The sequence below is a fragment of the Molothrus ater genome, chromosome 4 (genome assembly GCF_012460135.2).
Source record: "Molothrus ater isolate BHLD 08-10-18 breed brown headed cowbird chromosome 4, BPBGC_Mater_1.1, whole genome shotgun sequence".
In the NCBI taxonomy this organism is placed as follows: domain Eukaryota; kingdom Metazoa; phylum Chordata; class Aves; order Passeriformes; family Icteridae; genus Molothrus; species Molothrus ater.
Genome location: NC_050481.2, coordinates 21,432,442 through 21,455,110, shown reverse-complemented (window position 1 = coordinate 21,455,110; position 22,669 = coordinate 21,432,442). Strand labels below are relative to the sequence as shown.

The 22,669-nt window shown below is 39.5% G+C and overlaps 1 protein-coding gene across 1 annotated transcript in view; it reads right to left on the bottom strand.

Moving 5' to 3' along the window:
• Window positions 1-2,409: 2,409 nt before the first annotated feature.
• The window catches only part of PDLIM5 (PDZ and LIM domain 5), a 126,577-nt gene continuing 106,317 nt past the window's right edge, over window positions 2,410-22,669 (bottom strand). The window contains exons 9-13 of the mRNA XM_054514687.1: window positions 18,918-19,092; window positions 11,800-11,980; window positions 10,671-10,791; window positions 6,451-6,566; window positions 2,410-5,823 (exon numbers count right to left, since the gene is read on the bottom strand). Coding sequence (XP_054370662.1) covers window positions 5,734-5,823; window positions 6,451-6,566; window positions 10,671-10,791; window positions 11,800-11,980; window positions 18,918-19,092 — 683 coding nt within the window. The 3' untranslated portion in view covers window positions 2,410-5,733. The remainder of the gene's footprint in view (window positions 5,824-6,450; window positions 6,567-10,670; window positions 10,792-11,799; window positions 11,981-18,917; window positions 19,093-22,669) is intronic.

The following is a 22,669-nucleotide window of genomic DNA, read 5'->3' as shown; positions in this document are numbered from 1 at the left end:
ATGCATAAATTTTAGTAGGGTGATTTTAAATTTCTTTAGAGATGTTTTTGCTTTCGCTCCATATTATTATAACATGCCTTTCTCACACAACTTTCATGAGACCTCTAAAGACACAGTGGTTTTCTATCCCCATTTCTATCCCCATGGTTTTCTATCTCCAAACTACCATTCACAAAATGGATTGGAGCTTATCAGAGATTTGCACTATTTTTCAGTTTCCTATCTAAGCCAACCTCAACTTTCCTGGCAAATGATAATGAAAAAGACCATTAAGTAAAGCAATAAAGAGCAATATAAAAGCTCATTATAAGCCCAATTCATAAAATTACAAGCTGTAGTGTGCAGTATGCACAAGTAAAACTGAAAACCAAGTTCAAGCATACCAAACGAGATTATAAATTAGCTGTTGTTTTTCTGTCTGAGAAAAGCCATTCTTTAATGAGCTTGGAAACACAGCTAAATATTTTCTTTCATAAATTCAAGAAAAAGCCATACCACTTTTGAGACTTCTGCTGGGCAGCTTTTTCTCGTCTCCCTTTTCCTCTTTTAAATTTTAAATATTGCATAGGAACCATTTGCTCTGTGAGGTTCCCATAGTTAGGACCAAACCCTTCTCAGAGGAATTTTGGCACCTTATTAATTAGCTGGTTATGAGAAGGAGCTGTACTCTTTCAGTGACTCCTATTTCACCATCAGTAAAGTGTGATACCATAATAAATTTCCATCAAGCAAACTATTTCTGGTAATTCCCCCTAATTAACACCAGACTGCTAATAATAAATTAGGCCCTATGTGTTTCTGATATAACCAAGATCTTGTCTGAGCACAAGATATTAACCAACGTCCCAAGAAAGTAAAACTTGAACCTAAATTAAGCCTTTGCTGGTAAAAGGATTTATATGCAATTTTGTGAGAAACCCTTTGAAGATCTCATATAGGGCATTTTGACCAGCAAATATTTTGAGTGACAGAGAGATTTGTTCTGTGTTGAGCAGTGAAAGTGGATTTATTGTGAAAACACACCATTGCGTTTTAAGCCTATAAATCTTACACTGGATTACAGCATCTAATGAATGAATGACAGATCTCTTTTTTTTGTTGGTTGGTGCATTTTAATGTTACATGACGTTGTGATTGATAGAAACCAAACCTTTGCCATTAAAATGTCAAATGCAGACTTCATGCCTTTAAAAATTTGGCTTCTGGAGCTTAATGTACTGTTTGCAAATAGACTTGTGTTTGTCTCGCTCACAGCCTAAACACTGAAGGGGAGGCAAGTTTTCTGTAAAGTTGCCTCTAAATTTTATAGAGCTCTGTGCAGTGTTTTCCTTTGCCTGTGTAAATAAAGGTAAAAATACGACAGTGCTTTTGCCTGTTTAAGAGATGCTCAGCTAAGGGGATTCTTACCAGGCTGGTATTATCATGAAGGAACTGGCCCTGTCAGAACAGAAGTTAAGTGTCCCACGGTGACAACAGAGACTGCTGCATGCCAAGGCTGAGTATGGTATCAGACAAGGCTTGCCAGAGCAGGCAGTATTTCCTTGGACAGTGTCAACTTAGGAAAAACATTAAACCCTTCCAGAGAAACAGTGCAAGGTATTCTAGATGGGCAGCAGAATGGAGAAAGGATAGCAAAGAAACAGCAATTGGCCAATGTAAGTTTTACATTGTTACATATTCTACAGCATTCAACACAGTATTTATACCTCTGCATCCATCTTGAAAAAAAATGAAGAATCGGAGAGTCACCAAGGCTGAAGGGACCTTGCCTAGTCCAAGGGCTGTAGCCACTCAGGTTTTGAGTATCTTCAAGTAGAAAGGCTCCACAATCTCTCTGGGCAACCTGTGCCAATGTTTACCACCCTCACAGTTGTCCTCTCACTACATACCAAGCCTGGCTCTTTCTTGACTCCCCTATCCAGGTATTTGTACACATTGATGAGATCTCCCCTGAGTCCCCTCTTCTCCAGGCTGAGCAGTCCCAGGTCTCTCAGCCTCTCCTTGTATGACAAATTCTCCATGCCCCTTACCACCTTCCTCACTCTTTACTCCAGTACAGCCATGTCTCTGGTACTGCTGAGACCAGCACTGGACTCAGCTCTCCAGATGGGTCTCACCAAGGCTGAGCAGAGAAGGATAACTTCTCCCATCTGCTGGCAAGCCTCTGCCTAATGGACCCCAGGAGGCTGGTGGTCTTCCTTGGCTCAGAGGAGTTATCACTGGCTCATGGTCACCTTGGTGTCACCAGGACTCCCTGGTCCTTCCTTGTAAAAAAAAGCTAAAAAACCCATAAAACCTGGAGAATGAGCAGCTCAAATGCTATCTGTGTACAATCATGGCTTTCCTTTACTGGCTATGATTCAGGAAAAGGAAGTATCCAATGACCACAAAATAAGTGAAGACAGAGAATTTCAGGTTTTGAGTAGGGTTTATTTGCTTGTTATGTTTTTCAATTGTAATTAAAATTGCAAATGTGAACAGACAAAATTTAATGCCAAAGATTATTAAACACAAGCAAAGAAATCACCAGGACTTAACAGCTGGTAGCTTAGCATAAAACAAATGTTTGCAAAGCAGCTGGCATGGCTAGATGATGCAAGTAGCTCTGTGAAGAAATAGGAACACAATTAACAGACCAACACACACTGAACCACAACTCAACTCCTGCTTTTATGTTAATGGCATTGTTATATTAAGCATTTATATTTACATGTAATCCTGAATTATTTCATTATAACATACTGAAACTGTCATCATGGATGAATTATTCACTTATAAAGACATTCTACCTCCAAACAGAGTTAAGCCAAATTCTCTCACAGGCAGTTTTGGAATAAAAACAATGACTGACTGAAAATGCATGCAAAGATCTACAGTAGTTAGGTAACTAATATATCTGTCCTGACTCTGTAACATTCCCTCATAACATTAATGCTATAAGTGTGTTGTGTGAAAAGAAGTTGGGAATCTCACTGAATCCCCAAATGATTTTTTGCTATGTCAAGTCTGCATTCAAATGCACATTTATAATTATGTCTCTCAATGCATGTGCATACATGTGGATGTAGAAAGAAGTATATTTAAACACATACACTCAGACCCCAAAAGATTATAGAGGTAAAGGCAGGCTTAAAATAAAACAAAATAATACCAGGATGAAATAGTTCTAAACAAGAACAACCAAAAATGTAATAAATATTCAGTGAGATATATGGCATTATTATAAAGTGCTCTACTAAAATCTCACTTATTAAAATAACGATAAAAATTATGTTCCTTTTAATTGATTTATATAATTTGGTAAAGCCATTAAATATTCATTATCTATCAGTGACTCTATGCTTCCTTTAAAATTTTAAACAAATAGATAAAAGCAGAAATTAAAAGGCAAAGCAGCTAAATGAAGCAGTTCTATTGGAGCCTTTCAGGCTTTTGTCTTCAAATTCTTTAACAACTGCAAAATTTCAAACCCTAGAGCATATGGATTAAAAATAAAATTCCAATTAAAATTATGAGGCTAAACAAAATTTAACTGGATTTTAAGGACAATGACAAACTGAGAAGTTTTTATCCTACGTTAAAATGGCAAGGTTTGAACTGCAGAAATCACGGAACACCTTTTCCTGTGCATTTCCCCCTCTTTCCTCACACATGTGCAATAAAGCTCCACTGAAACCTAGTCCGTAGGTCTCATTTCTCCACATTCCACCTAATTTTAAAAGCAACCTGGATTATATGTTACTGTATCTTGTCCAGTCTCCTTCCACCCTTCTGTTTTTCAGCCAAATTCACAAAAGGGTAGTAGATCTACAAGAGTGTAAACATTTTAAACAGCTTTATACCGTACCACCAAATTTCTTATTTACCAACATTCGCCAAATTTACCAAATCTCTTCTGTACCACTGGAAGTTAAAAAAGAAACGTGGTAATATTGAATAAAAACAACTTCAGGAAATAAAGTGAAACAGTCCCACAATGTGAACCTGTCTCACTGAATTAATAAAAACCCAAATATTTTTTCATATTTCAGTACAGCAATTTTGGTTTTCTTTCCTCCTCTTTTGCTGATATTCCTCATTACAATTGCTTTACTCAACCATAGCAATTTTTTTTACTTTTTTATCCACGGTTTTATGGATAAAACGATCCCTTTAATCAGTAAAAAAACCCACCCCACAACAGCAAAACCAGTTAATGGTTATTTTTAATGTCTACTACTAGAAAGAGCACTAAAGACTAACAACTCAGCTCTGACAATCCAGTTGAATCAAACAGCATGTAAATTCAGTTTCCTTCAGGAATCTGCTCTGGTCCTGAGAGAGCCCCCTTCACTGTTGTGCAATTCTGCAGAAGCAAATTCACCCTGTGCCGAGGAGAGCACCTCCTCCCTGGCTGCCTGCAATTGCTCCAATTAAACCAGTTAAGCCCTAATTTGAGGCTGAGGGGGACTGAGCTGGTGCACTGCTCTTGCACTGCCTCTCTGTGTGGATGCAAAATTCCTATCAAGCCACAGAATCAGCTGATCTGGCGAGCGGCAAATGCATAATGACAGCATTGTCTCTCTGCTCCCTTGCAAGATCTGAGAGGTACTGAGCTGCTTAAACCAATGGAATATCATTTAACAATACATTCCCTACATCTGGAAGAAAAGTGAAAAATAAATCCTTAACTAATAAAAATCCTAACAGCTGAGCAAGAAAGTTCAGTTTTCAGTACGATACCTGGCACACCACCAATATACATATTCATGAGCTACGTGGTAAAGAATGTACTGAGAAAAAACCAATGTCCTCAGCTGCACTTCAGCAGCTTCCCTCATTCAACACCAGAATCTCACATTCTGGATACAAAACGCTGTTACCTGCAGATTCAGCACAATTTCCCCTTTACAAGGCACTTAAAGCTACCTAAAACCTGAACTGCAAACAGAAGAGTTGAAATCCCTGCTCCCTTAAGATTTGATCTGACATTTTCATTCCATCAAACACACTCTCAGCAGCAGGGGATTTTGGCTTGTGTTCTGGTAGTACATGAGTTACAGAAAAGTATCCCATTTATGTTTTAAGTGACATCTTCTAAATATTCTTTTTTACCAGCATAGACACTTAAAAGCTTTGTAAAAACCCTCATCCCTTGCAAACCCATCAGAAATTCAAGTGCAAAGGCACAGGTACATGTAATTATATAGGAAGCTTCCCGAATACAAATATTAGATTTAAAAAAAAAAAGTTTTGGAACTATATATTTTGTGTAATCGCATCTTTGAGTTCTTTTTAATGGAGTTTAGCTGCAATACTTCTGGACACACTTTAAAAACATCACTGAAATAAAGTGATTGGGATTGCTGAATCCAAACTCCTTTTATTTCTTGAATAGCAGCAAGACTGAGACCTCTAATATCAGGTATTTACTTTTATAGATGCTTCACTTCTCATAATGAAACAGAGATAAATGTGGTCATAAAATCATGAAATACAGTAATGTGTGAAGCGCAGAGATAAGGACACTCGAATTGTTTGGCTTGGGTGCAATTCTTGATACCTTTCTTTTTATGAAGCAAAATCATAAATGATAAACACTCTGAAAAATTAGTGTGCAATCCTTTCTGCAAGTTTCCACATCACTTTTACATTTTAGAAAAATTTGGTTTAAATAATTTTAACCAATTATTGAACATGGACATTTTAACTTTTCTGCTCAGTACATTTGTTACACAAGACAAACTCCAAGTTTCAGATGTTGATAGAATGGGCGTGTTTCTTGCACAGTGGCTTGTCCTTCTTGGAGAAGAAAGTCTGTCCCTCCAAACTGTCACTACATACCTGAAATGGGGTAAGAAACAAAAGAACACCCAATTCAGATGGATTAATTACACCATAACCATTCAGAATGCCAAATCATGGTATGGTTGTATGCACAAATATATTCAAAGAGTAAGACTTACCCTTTCTTTTTAGAAAAAAGAATTACTTTTTAAAGTAAAACTAGTGGTTTGTGTAAGCATAACCTTTCTTAAGAGATGTTTAAGTAGGAGCAGAGTTAGATTCAGAATTTAAGAAAAAAAAAACCCAATCATTAATATTGGGACTTCTTTTTAAGGTTTTTTTGGTCATATAATATTAGCAAGCAATACCTTGGCTACAGTGTTTTTATGTCAAAAGCACTCTTACTACTTTGGAAACACAGCCCATTCCCTTACAACCTTCCACACTTACTCCGAGGAAGTAAATGTCAAGGGTTAAATGCTGGGACACAGGGCTGCAATCCAGGACACCTTCGCTCGCACCCGTGCCAAAGGCTTACAATAGCAACACACCTTCCAAATAACTGGGAAAGCACTCTTTGTTTGGGCTCAAGGGGATTGAGGGAGGTTAGAGCTGTTAGCTCCCATATGGGTCAGGCTAGCACTGCTGCCAGCGTTTGTTTAAAGGCAGACCAGCTTTACTTACGGAGCATACAAAGCAGGTGTCATGCCAAGTGTGGCCCAGGGCTTCAAGAAACCTGTCTCCAGCTTCAATGGGGAATTCACAGCCGTGGCACATCGTACCAAAGAGGGCATAGTAATCTGCAAAGAGATACAAACAGCTCTTAAAGCATATGCAGAAAAGCAGGACTGACCCTTTTGAGAGCTTTATTCTTTCACTGGCAGTACGTTTGGACTTGCTTAAGTTTATTAGACTGAGTATACTGAATAAAGAGCTCCTAGATCGAAGGGAGCTGGGATGTTGTCTTCTTGTTAATTCAGTTATCTTCCTCATCCTTTCAAGTGGGCAATGCTTCTATCTTCCTGGTGTTTCATTTCCTTGAGATCAACAGTGGGCTGGAGTGGGGGAAATGCACTCTTTGAGAGCACCCACGTGAACTCTACATGTTCCTTATGTTCTCTCCAACTCTGCTTTGAAACCACACCCCAGCTGTTCACACTACAGACCTTCTCAGGGAGTAATGAACTCTGACCTACATTCTGGTACAATTTTTGCCCCAGACTGCACCACTCAAAACCATGTAATCATTAGCCTTCTGTCCTAATTAGAGTCCAGAAATTTGGATCAAGTCAGAATTTCTAGTCACTAAAGTACGTTACATGACTTTAAAAAAATAACCAACAAAAAAAAACCCCAACAAAACAAACCAACAAACCCTTACTCCTCATTACTATGAAGAAGCTTCTCTAGCAATCTCAGGGAGCAGGGACTAAAACAAATGGCATTGAACCATTAATTTTCCTCTGCCCAAGTTGTCTGGTCTTTTTCACGTATTTCAACTCTCAAACACCCCGTTCTAGGAAGCAAATGTTTTATTCCTGCAGAGATAGCAGTGGCATTAGTGCTATAACATGAGAGAATTTGGGACCAGCACGCCACCATGGCAAACATGTCATGCAACATTATGTCCTCATAAGATGAGCTACAGTCAAAGTGACAGCCATAATGAAGCTTTGGACTCCATCTACCAGTAACAGAGTGTTACTACCATAGTTACACTCTGCCTCTGACAGGGAAATTAGATGCCAGGGGTCATTTTCAAAGGAGAATTATAAGGGGTGGGAAGCTGGGTAGAATTGGATTTTGTTTCTCACCTAGACTGTACACATCTGCTGAAGCTCTAATGCTTACTGCAGCAGAGCCCAGAGAGGATCACCAGATGTGCCAAGCCCAAGAGAAAAGTCCTGGTTTTGTTTCCTAAGATAGTGTTTTGTGTGATGACCTCCCTGAAAATGAATCAGTATAGGAGACATCTCAACAGGATGGGGGACACAAGTGCTCTAGAATACCAAAGCCCTTGATAGCTGCTGGTGGCAAGAAACTGCTTCACTGATCACCTCTATTAATCCATGCTACTGGAATGAATTTTTAAGGGTTTAAAAAGAATGACAAAAACATCAAATGGTAGGAGAGACCTGTGCAAAACCCCTGAAGGGAACAGCCTCATGACTGTACTCTTTCAGCTCTTTACATTTGTGGTCATACAGAATCTTACTGATATTTTCCTGGTGCCAGCAGTTAAAACCTTTTGTTAGTTGGCCTGTGGTTGTGTTGATAAGTTTATTGGCTTTTCTTCTGAAGAAAGAGCAGTAGATAAGGCAGAATGAAGGGCATCAGCTTTCTTTTGCATGCTTGAATTGCGATACCACAGAAGCCTTCCAAGGCAGACTTCTTATATAGTCACATATCAGTGCTTCCTGCACACAGCATTTTCAAAACTAGGCTACTGACTCTGCACTTAAAAAATGTTCAAAGTTGTAGATATCCAGACTTTTATTTTAATTTTAGCCTCAACATCTAAACCCAGAACATTCTGCAGATTAATCCCTCTTTAATACTAATAGCTGATGCTGTTATAATTTCAAATACAGATTTAAAATTAGAACTCTCCTTTGCACTAGGAAGAAGGAAAGTTGGCAGTGACATTTACTCCTTATTTCTTTAAAATTAGTCATGGACTCAAAACTCCAGCTGGACTGAAAGTCTTTGAAAAATTAATATAACTCAAATTAACATCTAGTTAGTGAGCCAGAGCCATTACAAAGTATCACTGCCAATAACACCTCACAGATTGTGTCTGCATTAACTTGCACTAGCAACTTTTTATCTCAGAAATAAACTTTGCAAGAAGTGTAGTATACTTGACATCTTACCACAGTTTTTCCCACTCACAGTATAGAAAAAGGCACATTTTGCACAGGAATTGTAACAGTAGCACAAATCAATGCACTGCACAACACGTGGGTCATTTGGTGGCAGGAACAAGAATTGAACCTTAAGAGAACAAATCCTGTCATGAGCTTTCCACCCAAAGGGGAGTTATTGATTCCTCCAGTACTATTTTTGAATCATCAAATGGTTTCAGGATTAGGGGCTTCACATGGCTTCAGGATGAAATTTCACCGTGCTGTCACTCTGGAGGATGCCACTCATATACCCGTTTCCTCTGCTGCTCCACAAATTCAATAGGAGCAACACCCTACCCTACATTTGTCACCAAGTTAGCAATAACCTACTGTGTCCTTTTGTATCAGCCAACATCTCATTAAAGCAGCTCTTACAAGAGAAATTTTGGATAAATTGGCCTACTTCCCTCATGCTTACAGTACCTAGCACTCTCCCTGGCATGCACTGTGAACAACTCTGGGATCAGCTCAGAAGGAAATCTAAGAGGTCATTAGAATTTCATGCTAAATCTTCTCTAGCCAATCCATTTCTACAAATTGCAATGTTTCTAAGAGTAGAAGGAAAACTATAACAAGGGTCCAACTGACAGCTCCAACACAGCATGAACTGTGAAAACAGATAATTTTGATACAATTTTCTCTCTTTTTCCATTTTGTGGGAATTCTTTTACAAATTGCTTATTTCTTTCCTAGCTCAGAAGGGTACATGGAAAGTTTTAAGCGAACTAGAAAACCAACTTAAATAAACACTGTTCAAACTAATAATAATAGGCTGACAAGAGGCTCAGCATGGCCTGGCAATGTCCACTCACAGCCCAGAAAGCCACCTGTATCCTGGGCTACACCACAAGAGGAGTGGCCAGCAGGCAAAGGAGGGATTCTGAGCCATCTACTTCACTGGAAGTCCCGCATCCAGCTGTAGGGCTCCCAAGATGGGATGGATGTGGACCTGCTGGAGCAAGTCCAGAGAAGGTGACACAGATGCTCAGAGGAATGGAGCACTACTCCTTTGAGGAAATGCTCAAAGAATTGTGGTTGTTCAGCCCAGGAGAAGGCTCCAAGCAGACCTTACAGCACCTTCCAGTACCTGAAGAGGGCCTAGAGGAAAGCTGTAGAGGGACATTTTATAGGACAAGGGGGAATAGCTTTAAGCTGAAAGAGTACACTTATATTTGATAATAGGAATATGTGAGGGTGGTGAGGTGCTGGAACAGGTTTCCCAGAACAGCAGTGGATTCTCCATTGCTGGAGATGTTCGAGGCCAGCTGGATGGGGCTTTGAGCAGCACGGTCTAGTGGGAGGCATTGGCAGAGGGGTTGGAACCAGATGATCTTTAAGGTCCCTTCCAACCCAAACTATTTTATGATTTTATAAAAAATGTTATGATTAGCTGGAAGTGCTAAAAACCAAACCAGAAATGCTATGAATTTCTAGGCCACATTGTGCATGTAATATTGCTCATCCATCAGGCTTTCAAGTGCTCTAACTATATCACTGTATCTTTCCCCTGACAGATTTTTATCCTTGATCCTGCAAAAAACTATCTGGACAGACTGCTTACTCTTGGAAGCCCCTCAGGCTGTGAATAAGGCTATTCAGAGAAAACCACATTACTCCACTGGCATTTGCTTGTGTTTGGTAAATAAGCAGATTCACATAAACTTCAGATTACTTTAAAGCCCGTCAGAAAGTCACCCTAAAACTAATACTTTGATCTATCACTGATACTCCAGCTGAGGACTTGACAGGAATAGGTAAAAATCAGTGACAGGAAGCCTGCTGCTGCTGATGAAGGAATCCTCACCAACTCCTCCTGCTGCAAACTAAAGTGTCTACAGCAGCAGTTATTGCTTTGAATTGACATATCAAAGTTACGTGAAATTGCTGGGGCGCTTCTAATGTGTAGCTTGAGAAAAGGGAATTATTTTTTTTCCCCAACCTTACTGAGCTTTGCTTTCCTGCACAGCAGCAGTAAACTTTGGTTGTGTTGCTTCTTACCCGTCTCACAGTAGGGATCACCATCTTCTAAGTGAAAAACATTATTGCGGATGGGGTTATGACAGGCCACACACACAAAGCAGGAAACGTGCCAAGTTTGTTTCAAAGCATTTATTACTTCCTGTGGGGATTAGAAAAAGTGTTAGGAACACATTATTTCGATGTGATGACTAGAATTGTGGTAGCCATGCCTCCACACTTGATTCATTTCAAGAATACTTCGTTTCCTGCTGCTACTTTGAAAATGGGCTGTGCACACAAGTTCTGCAATGTTAAACTTAATGAGGTGCTTTATTTATGGTACATCTCCTTATTTTTCATGAGCAATCCTTTGGGGTCTTTGGAAGGTTTGACATAGAGTTGGACATATTTTAACAACTCATTTGTTCACATTCTTAATTTTAATCAGGATCTCACCCATAATGGGCCCCTGAAATAAGAATGGCGCATCTCTCCCTTCTCTTGAAGTCCGTGAAGAGTTAATCAGAAGACATCACACAGAAATTACGACTGCTCTGTGCTGTTTTGGGAGATGCTATAGCACCAAATATGACTTGAGAATTGTGCTGCCAGAGCCCTGCATGACCCCAGTTACACAAGAATGCAGACACATTGCTCTCTGCAGTGAAACAGCAGCCGATCGGCTGGCAGGCTCAAATGAGCAATATCAGTACCCAGTAGGAGAACGCGTCTTTCCATCATCATTAACACTGGGAATATTTCACTGCTTCTCATCTAGCAAGCAGTGTGTTCTTAATACTCAGTTGACCTAAGGAGATTTTTTCTTTTTACTTCCCTCCCCCACTTCTCCCTTCCCATTCTGTAAAAAGCTGCCAATTAAAAGCATGTTGCTCAGGAAAATTTGGTACTGAACAGCTTCACAAAAACAGGAGCTGAGCTTAGGAGAGCCAAGAAGCCTACAGCAACTTCTCTCAAAGACCTTGAAAAGGTTCAACATTAGAAGATCCAAAGGTGTATTTTGTATGTGATGAAAGCAAAAAAGGTGTGTCAAGAGTATATTTGAAAGAATGAAGACTGGGCCAGGTAAAAGGGAATTTCATAGCAGAGAGGCACTGAACACTCTGATTATTGCTCCCACCAAAGAACAGGCCACTTGCTGGTCACTTACCCCAAGGATCTTCCTCTGGCACTTCGAACACTCAGGGGCAAAGAACTTCTCATAGCAGACCTCACAATACAGCATCCCTTTCTCTTCCACAAATCCTATGTAGGCCATGGAGGTTTTGCAGTGGGCACAATTAAACTCCTCTGGATGCCATGACTTTCCCAAAGCCACCAAGAAGGGTCCTCTGATTAGAAAGAAGAGATATTGTCAGCAAAAGCACTTGGACTGGCTTCTGCAAAAGCTGTTAATAGATTTTTCTGCAAAAGCTCTGTGCCATTATGACACTGTTCATACACATACATTGCTACATCCCTCTTTCCTCCTTCAGGCTCTAAGAAAGCTCCAAGTGTTGACTGTATCCATCTCCATTGATCTCTCTCCTAGAAATGCCTGCCCACAATAAACACAAATTCTTTTCACTTCACTGCATTTCAGAAATCTTATTTTAGAACTACGTTAAATACAGTGCTGAAGCGTCTGCCAGGGAAGTGAAGAAGAAGAATGTTTTCCATGTTCCCAATTCCATCTATTGCAAGGAGATATTTGACTCGGTGACATGATCAGCTCTCCTATAGTCTGCCTTCATATTGAGACTACAAATATAAGTAGACTTGACCCCACTAGCAGCAGATAACATCAGTTTCTTCTGAGACAAAAATTCAAATTTTCGTTCCTATCCAAAAAGTTTCTTACAGTATAATCCATCCTAATTATATGAGGATTTTTTTTGTACTAAAATAGGTCCATTTTTTTCCAAACACGCAGCTTCCTCTATCATTTGCAAATGCAAAAAAACTATACTTTTAATAGCATTTGTCTGTTTAATGCAATGCAGTTAATATGAAAAGAAACTTATCCATTTTTCAGTCAACAAAAAATTCTCAGTTTGTAACTCATGAATCCCAGGTATGTATCATTGTCTCTATATTCATCTGAAAATATATTCAGTATGTTAATCTCTTTAGTGAACATATTTACTTTAAAGAGGTGCCTCCAAGGTCCTACCAACACTCAACTTTCCAGAATTTAGGTTTCAGATGAACTTTGTGGTTCATCTCCCTCACCAGATTTCCTGTTTTTCCAACACACTTAATAAAGATGTAATTCTTTCAAGTAGTGAAAAGTGAAAAGATGTAATTCTTACTTTTTTTTTTCTGATCTAATGCTGCACTTAAGAAAAAAACTGAAAGGTACTAATATGACCACCTGCTGCTAAACATTTTTTTGGAATTCAAGTAATCTACAAGAACATTTTTGTCTAAGATTTTCATACGAACAAAACAACAGCAATAAATTAAAAAAACCAAACAAATAAGATAAAAACAAACACCCCCCTCCTCAATCCACTCTGAAATTTGCTTATGTTGACTCTAAAATGGAAATATAAGTGGGCTGAGGACAGAGGGCAATTTCATCAAGGATAGAGTGTAAAGACTGTAATTTCTCTTATACATTTTCTCTAGTAATGCTATGTATTTTCAGCAGGATGAGAAGTCCAAGACAAGGGACTTACACAGACTTAGGATAGACTGCAAGATTTAGGATAACTCAGAGACCTTGTAAGATGATGAACATACTTAGTCTGGGCAAGTTTCTTTTATTTACCCCTGTTTATTGGAGGGAACAGAGTGGAAAAGGGCTCCTGAAGAGAAGCTTTAAGGAGGGAGCTGGGGCTGAGTGCAGCTCTCCAGCCCCTCTCCCAGCGGATGCCTGAGCAGTGCAAACACTGACCTAACCCGATACCCTCCCACTGCTCTACAAGCACCTTTTTACATCAATGCTCTCTCAGTTATGTACTGATCAAACAATACAAGCCCTTATGTACAACAAAGTGCCCTCAGAGCGCTGTGTCAGCACAGGCTAATTTAACAGATTCATTAACACAGGGCTGACACTAAAGACACTCTCCCGGCTCCAGGTGGGATTGAGTTTCTGGCCATCTGCACTGAAATGACAGGCTCAGCTCTGCAATGGGAAGCAGGCATGCCAGCAACAGGAGGAGAAGGAATTTTTACATCTGCTGCATTTAGCTCTCCAGAGTTTACAGCCGTGACATGTTGAGGTCAGCCACTCAGGACAGTGCACAGGAACACAGACAGACCAGGAACAGCCTGAGAGCACACCTACAGAGTTCCTCTCCCAAAGGCCCCAGACAGCTGGGGCTGTGCCCTGCACAATGTCTGTGAGGTGTTCCATTAGTGCACTGGCTCCCTGTGCACACATGTCCAGAGGAACACTTTCTAAATACAATTTTACTTTCAATCAGGCCGCAGTTTAAACATGTCAGGCTGATACTGTGGCTTAATGATTGCTGCAGCTTAAAAGCTGTCCAAAGCACATGGAAGAAAAAAAAAGAAGAAGAAAAAAAAATACCTCCAATGTAAAATACACTAAAACATGATATTCAGAACTTGGAGGTGTTCCCAGTCTCAGCATAATTTTGCCATCAAAATGATAGCTTCCAGTAATGAAAGGTATTTATTTCCTCTATTAACTTGAAAAGGACTTTAAAGCCCCAATTTGAGTAAGGGGCAGGATGCCCATGATCACGCAATGTGACAGAAGTAGCTAGGGAGATGCAATGGTAGGAAGATGGCTGTAGATTCTTCATCTTTACTTTCTTCTCCATTTAATACCAAAACCAATAAAAATCTCACATGCCTCCATCACCTAGAACATATTTGTAAAAGGAGTGCTAAAAACCCAAGTTCCTACTGTCCAAATGGGATATGGGATGACCCAGCTGGCAACAGTTGGCTATGAATGTGCCTCTACCCCAGGCTACTCTGACATGCTGAGCATTTCTGAATAAATTTCTGGCATCACCACCTAGACCACGTGAATGGAACTCAGAGATGAAAACAAACTAGTCAAATATTCTAAAGGTACATGATTTTAGTAGTCACCTAAGACATCTGGGTTCTGCATGTAACAATGGTACTGGGGCAAACTGAAAGGAGAAGTGAGCAATATAAAGGAAACATGAGTGCAAATTTCAATGGCTTAATGCTCATAACTGAATATAACTTTATCAGTATGATTGTGATGTATTTTATTACTACACCAGCAATTCAGTTTCTCATGTGGCTTGTATTATGATAGTAAGCCAGAACTGAAATTTGGTGGTAAAGAGATCAAAAAGGCTTTCCACATCTGCCAGGAAGGCCAATCACTTTACAGTTAACCATACAGCAGTTCTACATTCTTGGAAGTTCCTTCTTCTCCTCTCCTGAAAATGCCACAGTATACAATTTGTGTACAGGAGATGCTGAAGGGAAGCACCATTTGTACTTTTTCCTTTGTGTTTTTTTGCCTTTAAAAACAATTAAGCTTTATGAAAAGGTGACAAAGGCAAGACATCATTCACAGCAGCCATGCCAAAGGGTATGTTCTCAATGGCGATCCAGAGAAAACACATTTGGACTTCAAAGGAAGAGCCAACTCTGCAGTGCAGAACTTGGTAAGGCTGTCTGGGAACCAGAAGTCTTCATCAGGAAATGCCAGAAGTCTGCCAGACCGTCACAGCAAGTAGATCAAGAGAAATTTAGTTTGCCTACAGCTTTGATTCTTTTAGACACGGAAAGAAAAGCTTACTTAATGAAGCTTTGGAAAAAACTGAAACCTTCAGACAATCACTGTGTGAATAATTGAAGATATATTAAAAAGTTATAAGGTCTCTCTAAGAAAGGTTTTGGCTCATCCAGCCATGGTTATTCTATGCCTGAGTGTAAAGTAACCAACTCCAGAATGCATTTTGGCTTCAAAACAGATGTACAATGCAATGCCATTTGATCTTCCTCCTACCTTTTCATAGGTAAAGCTACCACTGAGGGCATGAAGTGTAATTATGCTAAAACTTGAACTCAAAATGCCATTGCAGTCTTTCACATCCACTGTATGCTGTGAACATGAGGCATATTTGGCATTGATTAATGCACATCAACTCATCTCGGAACACTTGCTTTTAATAATTGAGCAGGCATTTAACATATGAAGAAATATAAGGATTTAAACACCAACAGCAAATTACAAAGAAGTCAGATGTGGGTACCAATTACTATTCATGAAAAGGTGTCACTTACAAGAGGTGACAATGGCTTAAGTACAGTCAAGTGGGGCCTCTGCAGTTTGCCCTCACTATCCACTAAGGAGTAACGTTGCTCCACAGACCAACAGACTGCCCTACTTGGAGGGCAGCAGCTCATCCCTTTTTTGTGATCAAAACAGGGGAGTGAGGAGCCGCAGAAAGTGATTTAAGGACCAAGAGGAGAGGAACTGCTCAGGACTAAGACCCCAGAGCACAGAGCACCAGCACACCCTGATAAACCACGACTGCTCTAAATAAAAGGCAAGGAAGCCTATTGTATGAAAGATGCAGTATAAGTGCACTTTGTGTTTGGTTTAAAACTAAAATAACAGTAAAAAAAGAAAATTAATAGTTTCTTGCGTGTTATTTACTGGACAGAAATCCAAATACCAGAGAACAAAAAGATAGAATTATTGTATAGGACAAACTGTTCAAGGAATCAGATGAATCTCACCCCAAAACTAAGTACACTTTTTCTGATATTAATCTTTGATTTTTCAGTGAAGAAAAAAAACTGGATTAAGAGGCATAGGTGCACCTGTGTTGGGAATATGTGTAAGTATTTTCTATTGCTTCAAGGGGGTTAGGTTCATATCTTCTTATTTTATTTCCTTGATGTATCCAGTGGAAGTAGGAGTAATTTTCCAAAACATGACAGATCCGTTAGTAAAGAATCTTGTAAAATTAACCCCACTGCTAATTGAACTGGTAATGAACTACCGCAACAGAAATCTCACGGAAGCAAACAAGCTGGACTCGGCTCACCCCTAAAGACCAAGTGATTTGCATTGGCTGGTTTTGATGTAGAATCCAAGCCAGGGCTCAAGAGGCTACAAAAACCCATGGTGGAAAGGCTGATTTTCTATTATAACAAATGAAACTTATACAGCTCATGGAGTTCCTCATTTTTCAGAACTTTCTAATCAATAAAAGTCTCTTTCTTTAATCTTGGTGAAACATAATGTAGGCTCTCTTATTTTGTCCACTGAAAACATGGGATATAGATAAATAAATTTTAAAATACTATTAAAAAACCATTACTTTCCCCTTGTAGTTTAACAATACAAATGACTGAATAAGCAACAAAAAAACACTTTGGAAGAATGCACTTTTTTCAATAATCCTACGAGATTTCTATTTTGGGGAAAATAAAATGCAAGGTGGATGAAAACGAGGATGATTTGCACATTGGCAATAAAAGCAATTACAATTCCCTGAATGAGACAATCATGACTAATTGTCAGAAACCACTGACTGAACAACGCAACCCAGATATAACTCTTCCTCCATACAAAATTCTGGCTAATGGTAGCATATCTTATGGGATCAGCAGAACTTATTTAACTTAATCTCTATTGGCAAACTTGTGTTTGTGTTGTACCCATGTCATACAAGTCAAGGACAATAGCTACCATTATGCCCAAAGACCAGGGAGCCCATCAGAGAGCTTGAAATCCAGCAATACAGGAAATTATTATCAATCCAGTCCTAGTAATTGTTAAAACATCACTTGCTTTTTTTCTATGGATGTTATTTTTCTTCTTCTCAGTTAGAAGCTACACATTAGAAATCAACATTAGTCTTTCTATGGCTGCGCTCTCTGTTGGGTTTCCAACCAGCTAATATTCTATTGCAATAGGTGTATACATGAAAACTAACTTGCTTACTTTTCTTTGGTCTTACATTTATTCCACTCCATCTAGCTTTCTGGTTCTCTGTAAAATGGACTGTAGGACTGTGATTGTTAGCAGTTTACAGTATTTTCCTCCAAAGTAGTTTCATTCTCGGTTTTGTTAGATAAACCACACATGAAAACAGTGTTCTGCATTACCAAAACGAAGCCTTAAACTACTTGTGACTAAAGAATCAAAACCCACAACAGCAAAACAAAGCCCTGCTGTGAGAGAGGCTGCAGGATGAACAGAATCCTAGAGTCATTTAGGTTGGAGAAGACCTGTAAGATCAGACAGTCCAGCTGTTCACTCAGCACTGCCAAGTCCACCACTGAGCCATGTTCCTAAGTGCCATATCTACACATCTTTTAAATACCTCCAGGATGGTGACTCCAAGACCTCCCTGGGCAGCCTGTTTGACTGCTGGACAACCCTATTGGTGAAAAAAAATTTCCTACTATCCAATCTAAACCTCCCCATCACATCTTGTGGCTATGTCCTATCACATGAGGAACATTATTTCCATAATGATAAAAGAATGATAAAAGTACTGCTGCCCTGACTATAAAGCTGCTGACTCCTTTGAACCAACCTCCACATCACTGCAAGCTCCTTTCAGGCAGCTGTAGAGAGGGGCTAAGGTCCTCCCTGAGCCTCCCTTTCTCCAGGCTGAACACTCCCAGCTCCCTCAGCTGCTCCTCATAGGATCTGTGCTGCAGAACCCTTCCCAGCTCTGCTGCCCTTCTCTGGACATGCTCCAGCACCTCAGTGTCCTTCTTGTAGTGAGGGGCCCAGAACTGGACACAGGATTTGAGGTGTGGTCTCCAGTGTTGAGTACAGGGGGACAATCACTGCCCTGGTCCTGCTGGCCACACTGTTGCTGATACAGGCCAGGATGCCACTGGCCTCTTGGCCACCTAGGCATACTGATGGCTCATGTTCAGCTGCTGTTGATCAGCATCCCCAGGTCCTTTCCGGCCAGGCAGCTTTCCAGCCACTCTGTCCCAGCCTGTAGTGATGCCTGGGGTTGTTGTGACCCAAATGAAAGACACAGGACTTTACTGAACCTCATAAAACTGACCTCAGCTCATTGATCCAGCCTGTCCAGATTCCTCTGCAGGGCCGTCCCACACTCCAATAGAGCAACACTCCTGCCCAACTTAGTCACCTGCAAGTGTGACTCTGTGTGGCCTTGATCCCAGTCTGGACCATTGATTAAGATATTAAGCAGCCCATGCTCAAATACAGAGCCTGGGGAGCAACCCTGGTGGCCAGTGGCCAGCTGGATTTCACTCATTCATGACCATTCTCTGGGCCTGGCCATAGAGCCAATTCTGCACTCCCCAGCAAGCAATACCCACCTGATGACCTGGTTGCAGTGTGCACACATGGGAGTGCGCTTCCCTGCTGGAATATGCTCCGCCCGCTGAACCAACGTGTCCTGCTCATTCAGCTGAGGTGCTGTTGCAGCTTTTTCACTCGGGGCAGTTGTTCCAGGTGATTTAATACTGTTTGATGTCCATCCACTGACAGGAGCTGGGGAAAGAATGCAAAAAGCTTTTAGAGGCCCATCTTTTAGTACCAAGTAAATTAACTTGAAATACAAGCAACCAACACATTTGCCTAACATCATTGTCCAGTGTAAACTTGCCTCCTTAAAGGAACATATTAAAAAGCACTCATTTTCCCCTCCTCCCCCAATAAGTTACCAAGAAAGTCCTACCTACTTTATGAAATGTCTGTGAAATAACACAGAATGGTTTTGGCTAACTTAGAGAGGTAGTGGACAAATTTTAACATGTTGAAGAAGTTAGGTAAAAGAATATACAATCTGTGAAGGCATTTTTTTGTTTTAGATACAAAAGCTGAAGCCAAGAACATCATTATATGAATAGAGGCAGGAGAAAATGACATACCTACTCAAAAAATTTCACAGTGAGTGCAATAGATCATACATCATTACTAACATGTTAAACAAGAACATGCATTCAATACAACATGTGTAGGAATTTAAACTAGAGTACTGCATAAGCAAAATTTGTTTCTACATTGAAATTAAACAGTGGTCTAGATCAGTGGATTCTGCAAATCTGAAGCAGTCCAAAGGTCATGTTCACATCCTCCTTATAAAAGTATGACACAAATAAAACCTTGACATTTTCAGAAATGTATACGCTACACACTTCCATGTGTACTCAGGGTTTTAGAGCTGGAGAACAGACATAAGCTTTTATGGAGTTTGAGAAATGCATTTACAAAGTGAAAGGCACAAATGATACTGTTGTAAGGTTAGTGAAGAAACAAGCAGTCCTCTGCTTTTCTTTTCCCTCTATTGATATATGTACCTTGGTAACATATAAGCTACAACAACATGGGTTTTATGGGAGCAGTTATTCCTGTCAAGAGGAGGTATCTTTCTTTTTCAAGTACATTATAAAAAAGCCCACATTTCCATAGCCTTTTGTTTGTAACCACAGGCAAAAGAAACTTGAAGTGTTTACTTGGTGCCCTGTCTTGAGTCCAGCTTTGCTAAAGCTTGTAAATCAAAGAGTGAAATTAAGACTTGAGTGGAAATTCAGAGGCAAACAACCAAGCAATGACCGAGACACTGGACAGTGCAGGATGATGCTTCTGCTGCAAAGATGCAGCACTCCAACACCAGGGTCAAGGCACTGGTATGAAGCTTTGCCAAAAATCTAGTTTGTAGTGCTGTTAATCCTTGTGCTATTTGTCCACTCTTGTTTTTCACATCTTCCAGGAAAAAAATGAAAAATTGTTTCTCTTCATCTCCATTAATGCAATACTGAGCAGCCTCTGTCCTACAGAAAAGTTGCAAGTACTTTTCAGGTCAAACACTGCATTCCCTGCTGAAAGAGAAGTGCCATACTAATTCACAGAGAAGACAGATTTAAGTAACACTGAATCCACAGAAAGTCCAACATGAATGCCAATATTGTGCTATTTACAGAATATAGTCAAGCACTGCACTGTTTAATCAAAATATTACCATGAACTTTAGCAAACCCCTCCTCTACTCACATCTGGGCTAACACATCTGGAAGAGAAATCCTGTTTAAAACCAATGCTTTTATACTGTAATTAGACGTGGTATTACCCTGCTGATTTGGGCTCATTACCTGCTTTTGCTTACTCTTTCTGTGGATGAAGAAGAAATATACTCATATATCTTTTTTATTTTTTGTTTCAGTGGTTGGTTTACAAAAATTTCTCATATCAGGTCATTTCAAGACTGATATATTTTTGGTTCCTTTTCAGAACCTGAAGTAGCAAAAAGTATAACAACTCATAAGGTTTGCTTGTTTTAGTTTTCTTTTTTCTTTTTTAAAACAAGACTATATTTCATTAATAATTAATGAATTTGCAATATCTTGAAAAAATAACATCTTTATTTTTGAAACATTCAACATTCCTGAGCGGAAAAAATTTAGGAATAGAGGCACTTGGTCTTGAACAAGTCACTCCGCTACTGTAGCTCACTTTAGATTATAAATGCCTGCTAAGCTGAAAACCTAGGAAGAGATAGAAATGAAAAAGGTGGCAGAACAGCTTTGAAGACATGAACAAAGGTGGTGTTGATTAATAGCACTTTCCTCCTCTGTCATCACACATGGTTTTTCAATTTTCAGATCCCATTTCATGAGAAGACAGGAATACACACTAAACCCAAATCTGTTTGAAGACTGATTTTGCCATAAATCAAATTGCAACACAGCTTCTAGTGCATTGCTAATTTCTGTTTGGGTTATCTACTGAATCCCAAAGCCCATTCAGACACATCAGCTGTCTCGTTTGCACTGTGTAGTTAAAAAAAGTGTTTCTGCTTGCTTAAGGGGGGAAATAAAAGCACAAACATCACAATTGCTCCCTTTTCTTTGTTCTCATTACAGCTTTCATTACTGTTGTTTTTATGAATGATGCTTTTCTGAATACTACCTAACTTCAAAGTTACTGCTGGCCAGGACGAGAATTTGTCTACGTAAACCTTCTACACAAAGCTGTTAGATCAGTCATTTCTGAGTTATTTAAAGCACTAAAAGTGAGAGAAGGAGATAGGCCATCACATTATAACAAAAACTCTCTTTTAAGCAAAACATAATAGAAACTACACAAATTAATATTGTGTCAAGCAAGAGCTGTGACCTGAGCAACATCAATCTGGGCGTTTAGTGTTGAGGACACTCCCTGCCCATGCTCCCAATTTCTGCCCCCAGCATTCTCACAAGGATTTTCCTTCTCTTTGCTGGTGATCACATTAAGACCATGTTGGTCTTGCACAGTCAACAACCTACCAGTAAAGTACTGTAATATCTATACCTATATCAAATATCTTATTCAATATAGGTATAGATATTACAGTACTTTATTCTGTAAACCTTATTCTTTGTAAACCTTCTATAGTTCTCTAGATTTATTTCTTTTCTTTTTTCACCATAGATCGTTCTCCCTTCCTCAGTGCTTGATTTGCCTCAGCCTTTTATCTTCCTCATTTCCTTCTGAACACCAGCAGGAGGATAGCTTTTATTGGCCACTTCTGTCTTTCCACAGGTCACAAACATACCTTTAACACTTCAGTAATTTCACCAAAGGTTCATTACTTCCACTGAAACCCACAGACCATTTTTTTGTTGGTGGTGACATTTTCATTTAGTTGGTTTGGTTTTGATTTAAAAAAAAACCACTAATAATGCTCCACTTAAATCTGTATGAATTCTCAGTACTCTTCCAAACACTATTTCTCCTCTTGTAGCCAGAGAATTTCAAATATTAGGCCTGTTTTCTTGTTTAGATAGAACACTGATATTTCCCATATACGCCTTCTACTTCAACAGCAAGTCTAACACTCCAGTGGACAAGATGTTTTTTACTGCAGACAGGATGGGGATACTCTGAGTTCACATCTTCCCCTCCCTTCTCTTCTCTATTCCCTTGAAAATCTTTCAGATTGAAACTCAACTACTTGATTTAAAAACATCAGGCCCAAAAAACCTGATGCAGGTGTTTTTTTCTTGCAGTGAGAAGATTTTACCAGGGCACATGAGGAATGCCAAAGTAGGTACAAATCTTTACACCCAATCTAAGAGAAAACCTCTCA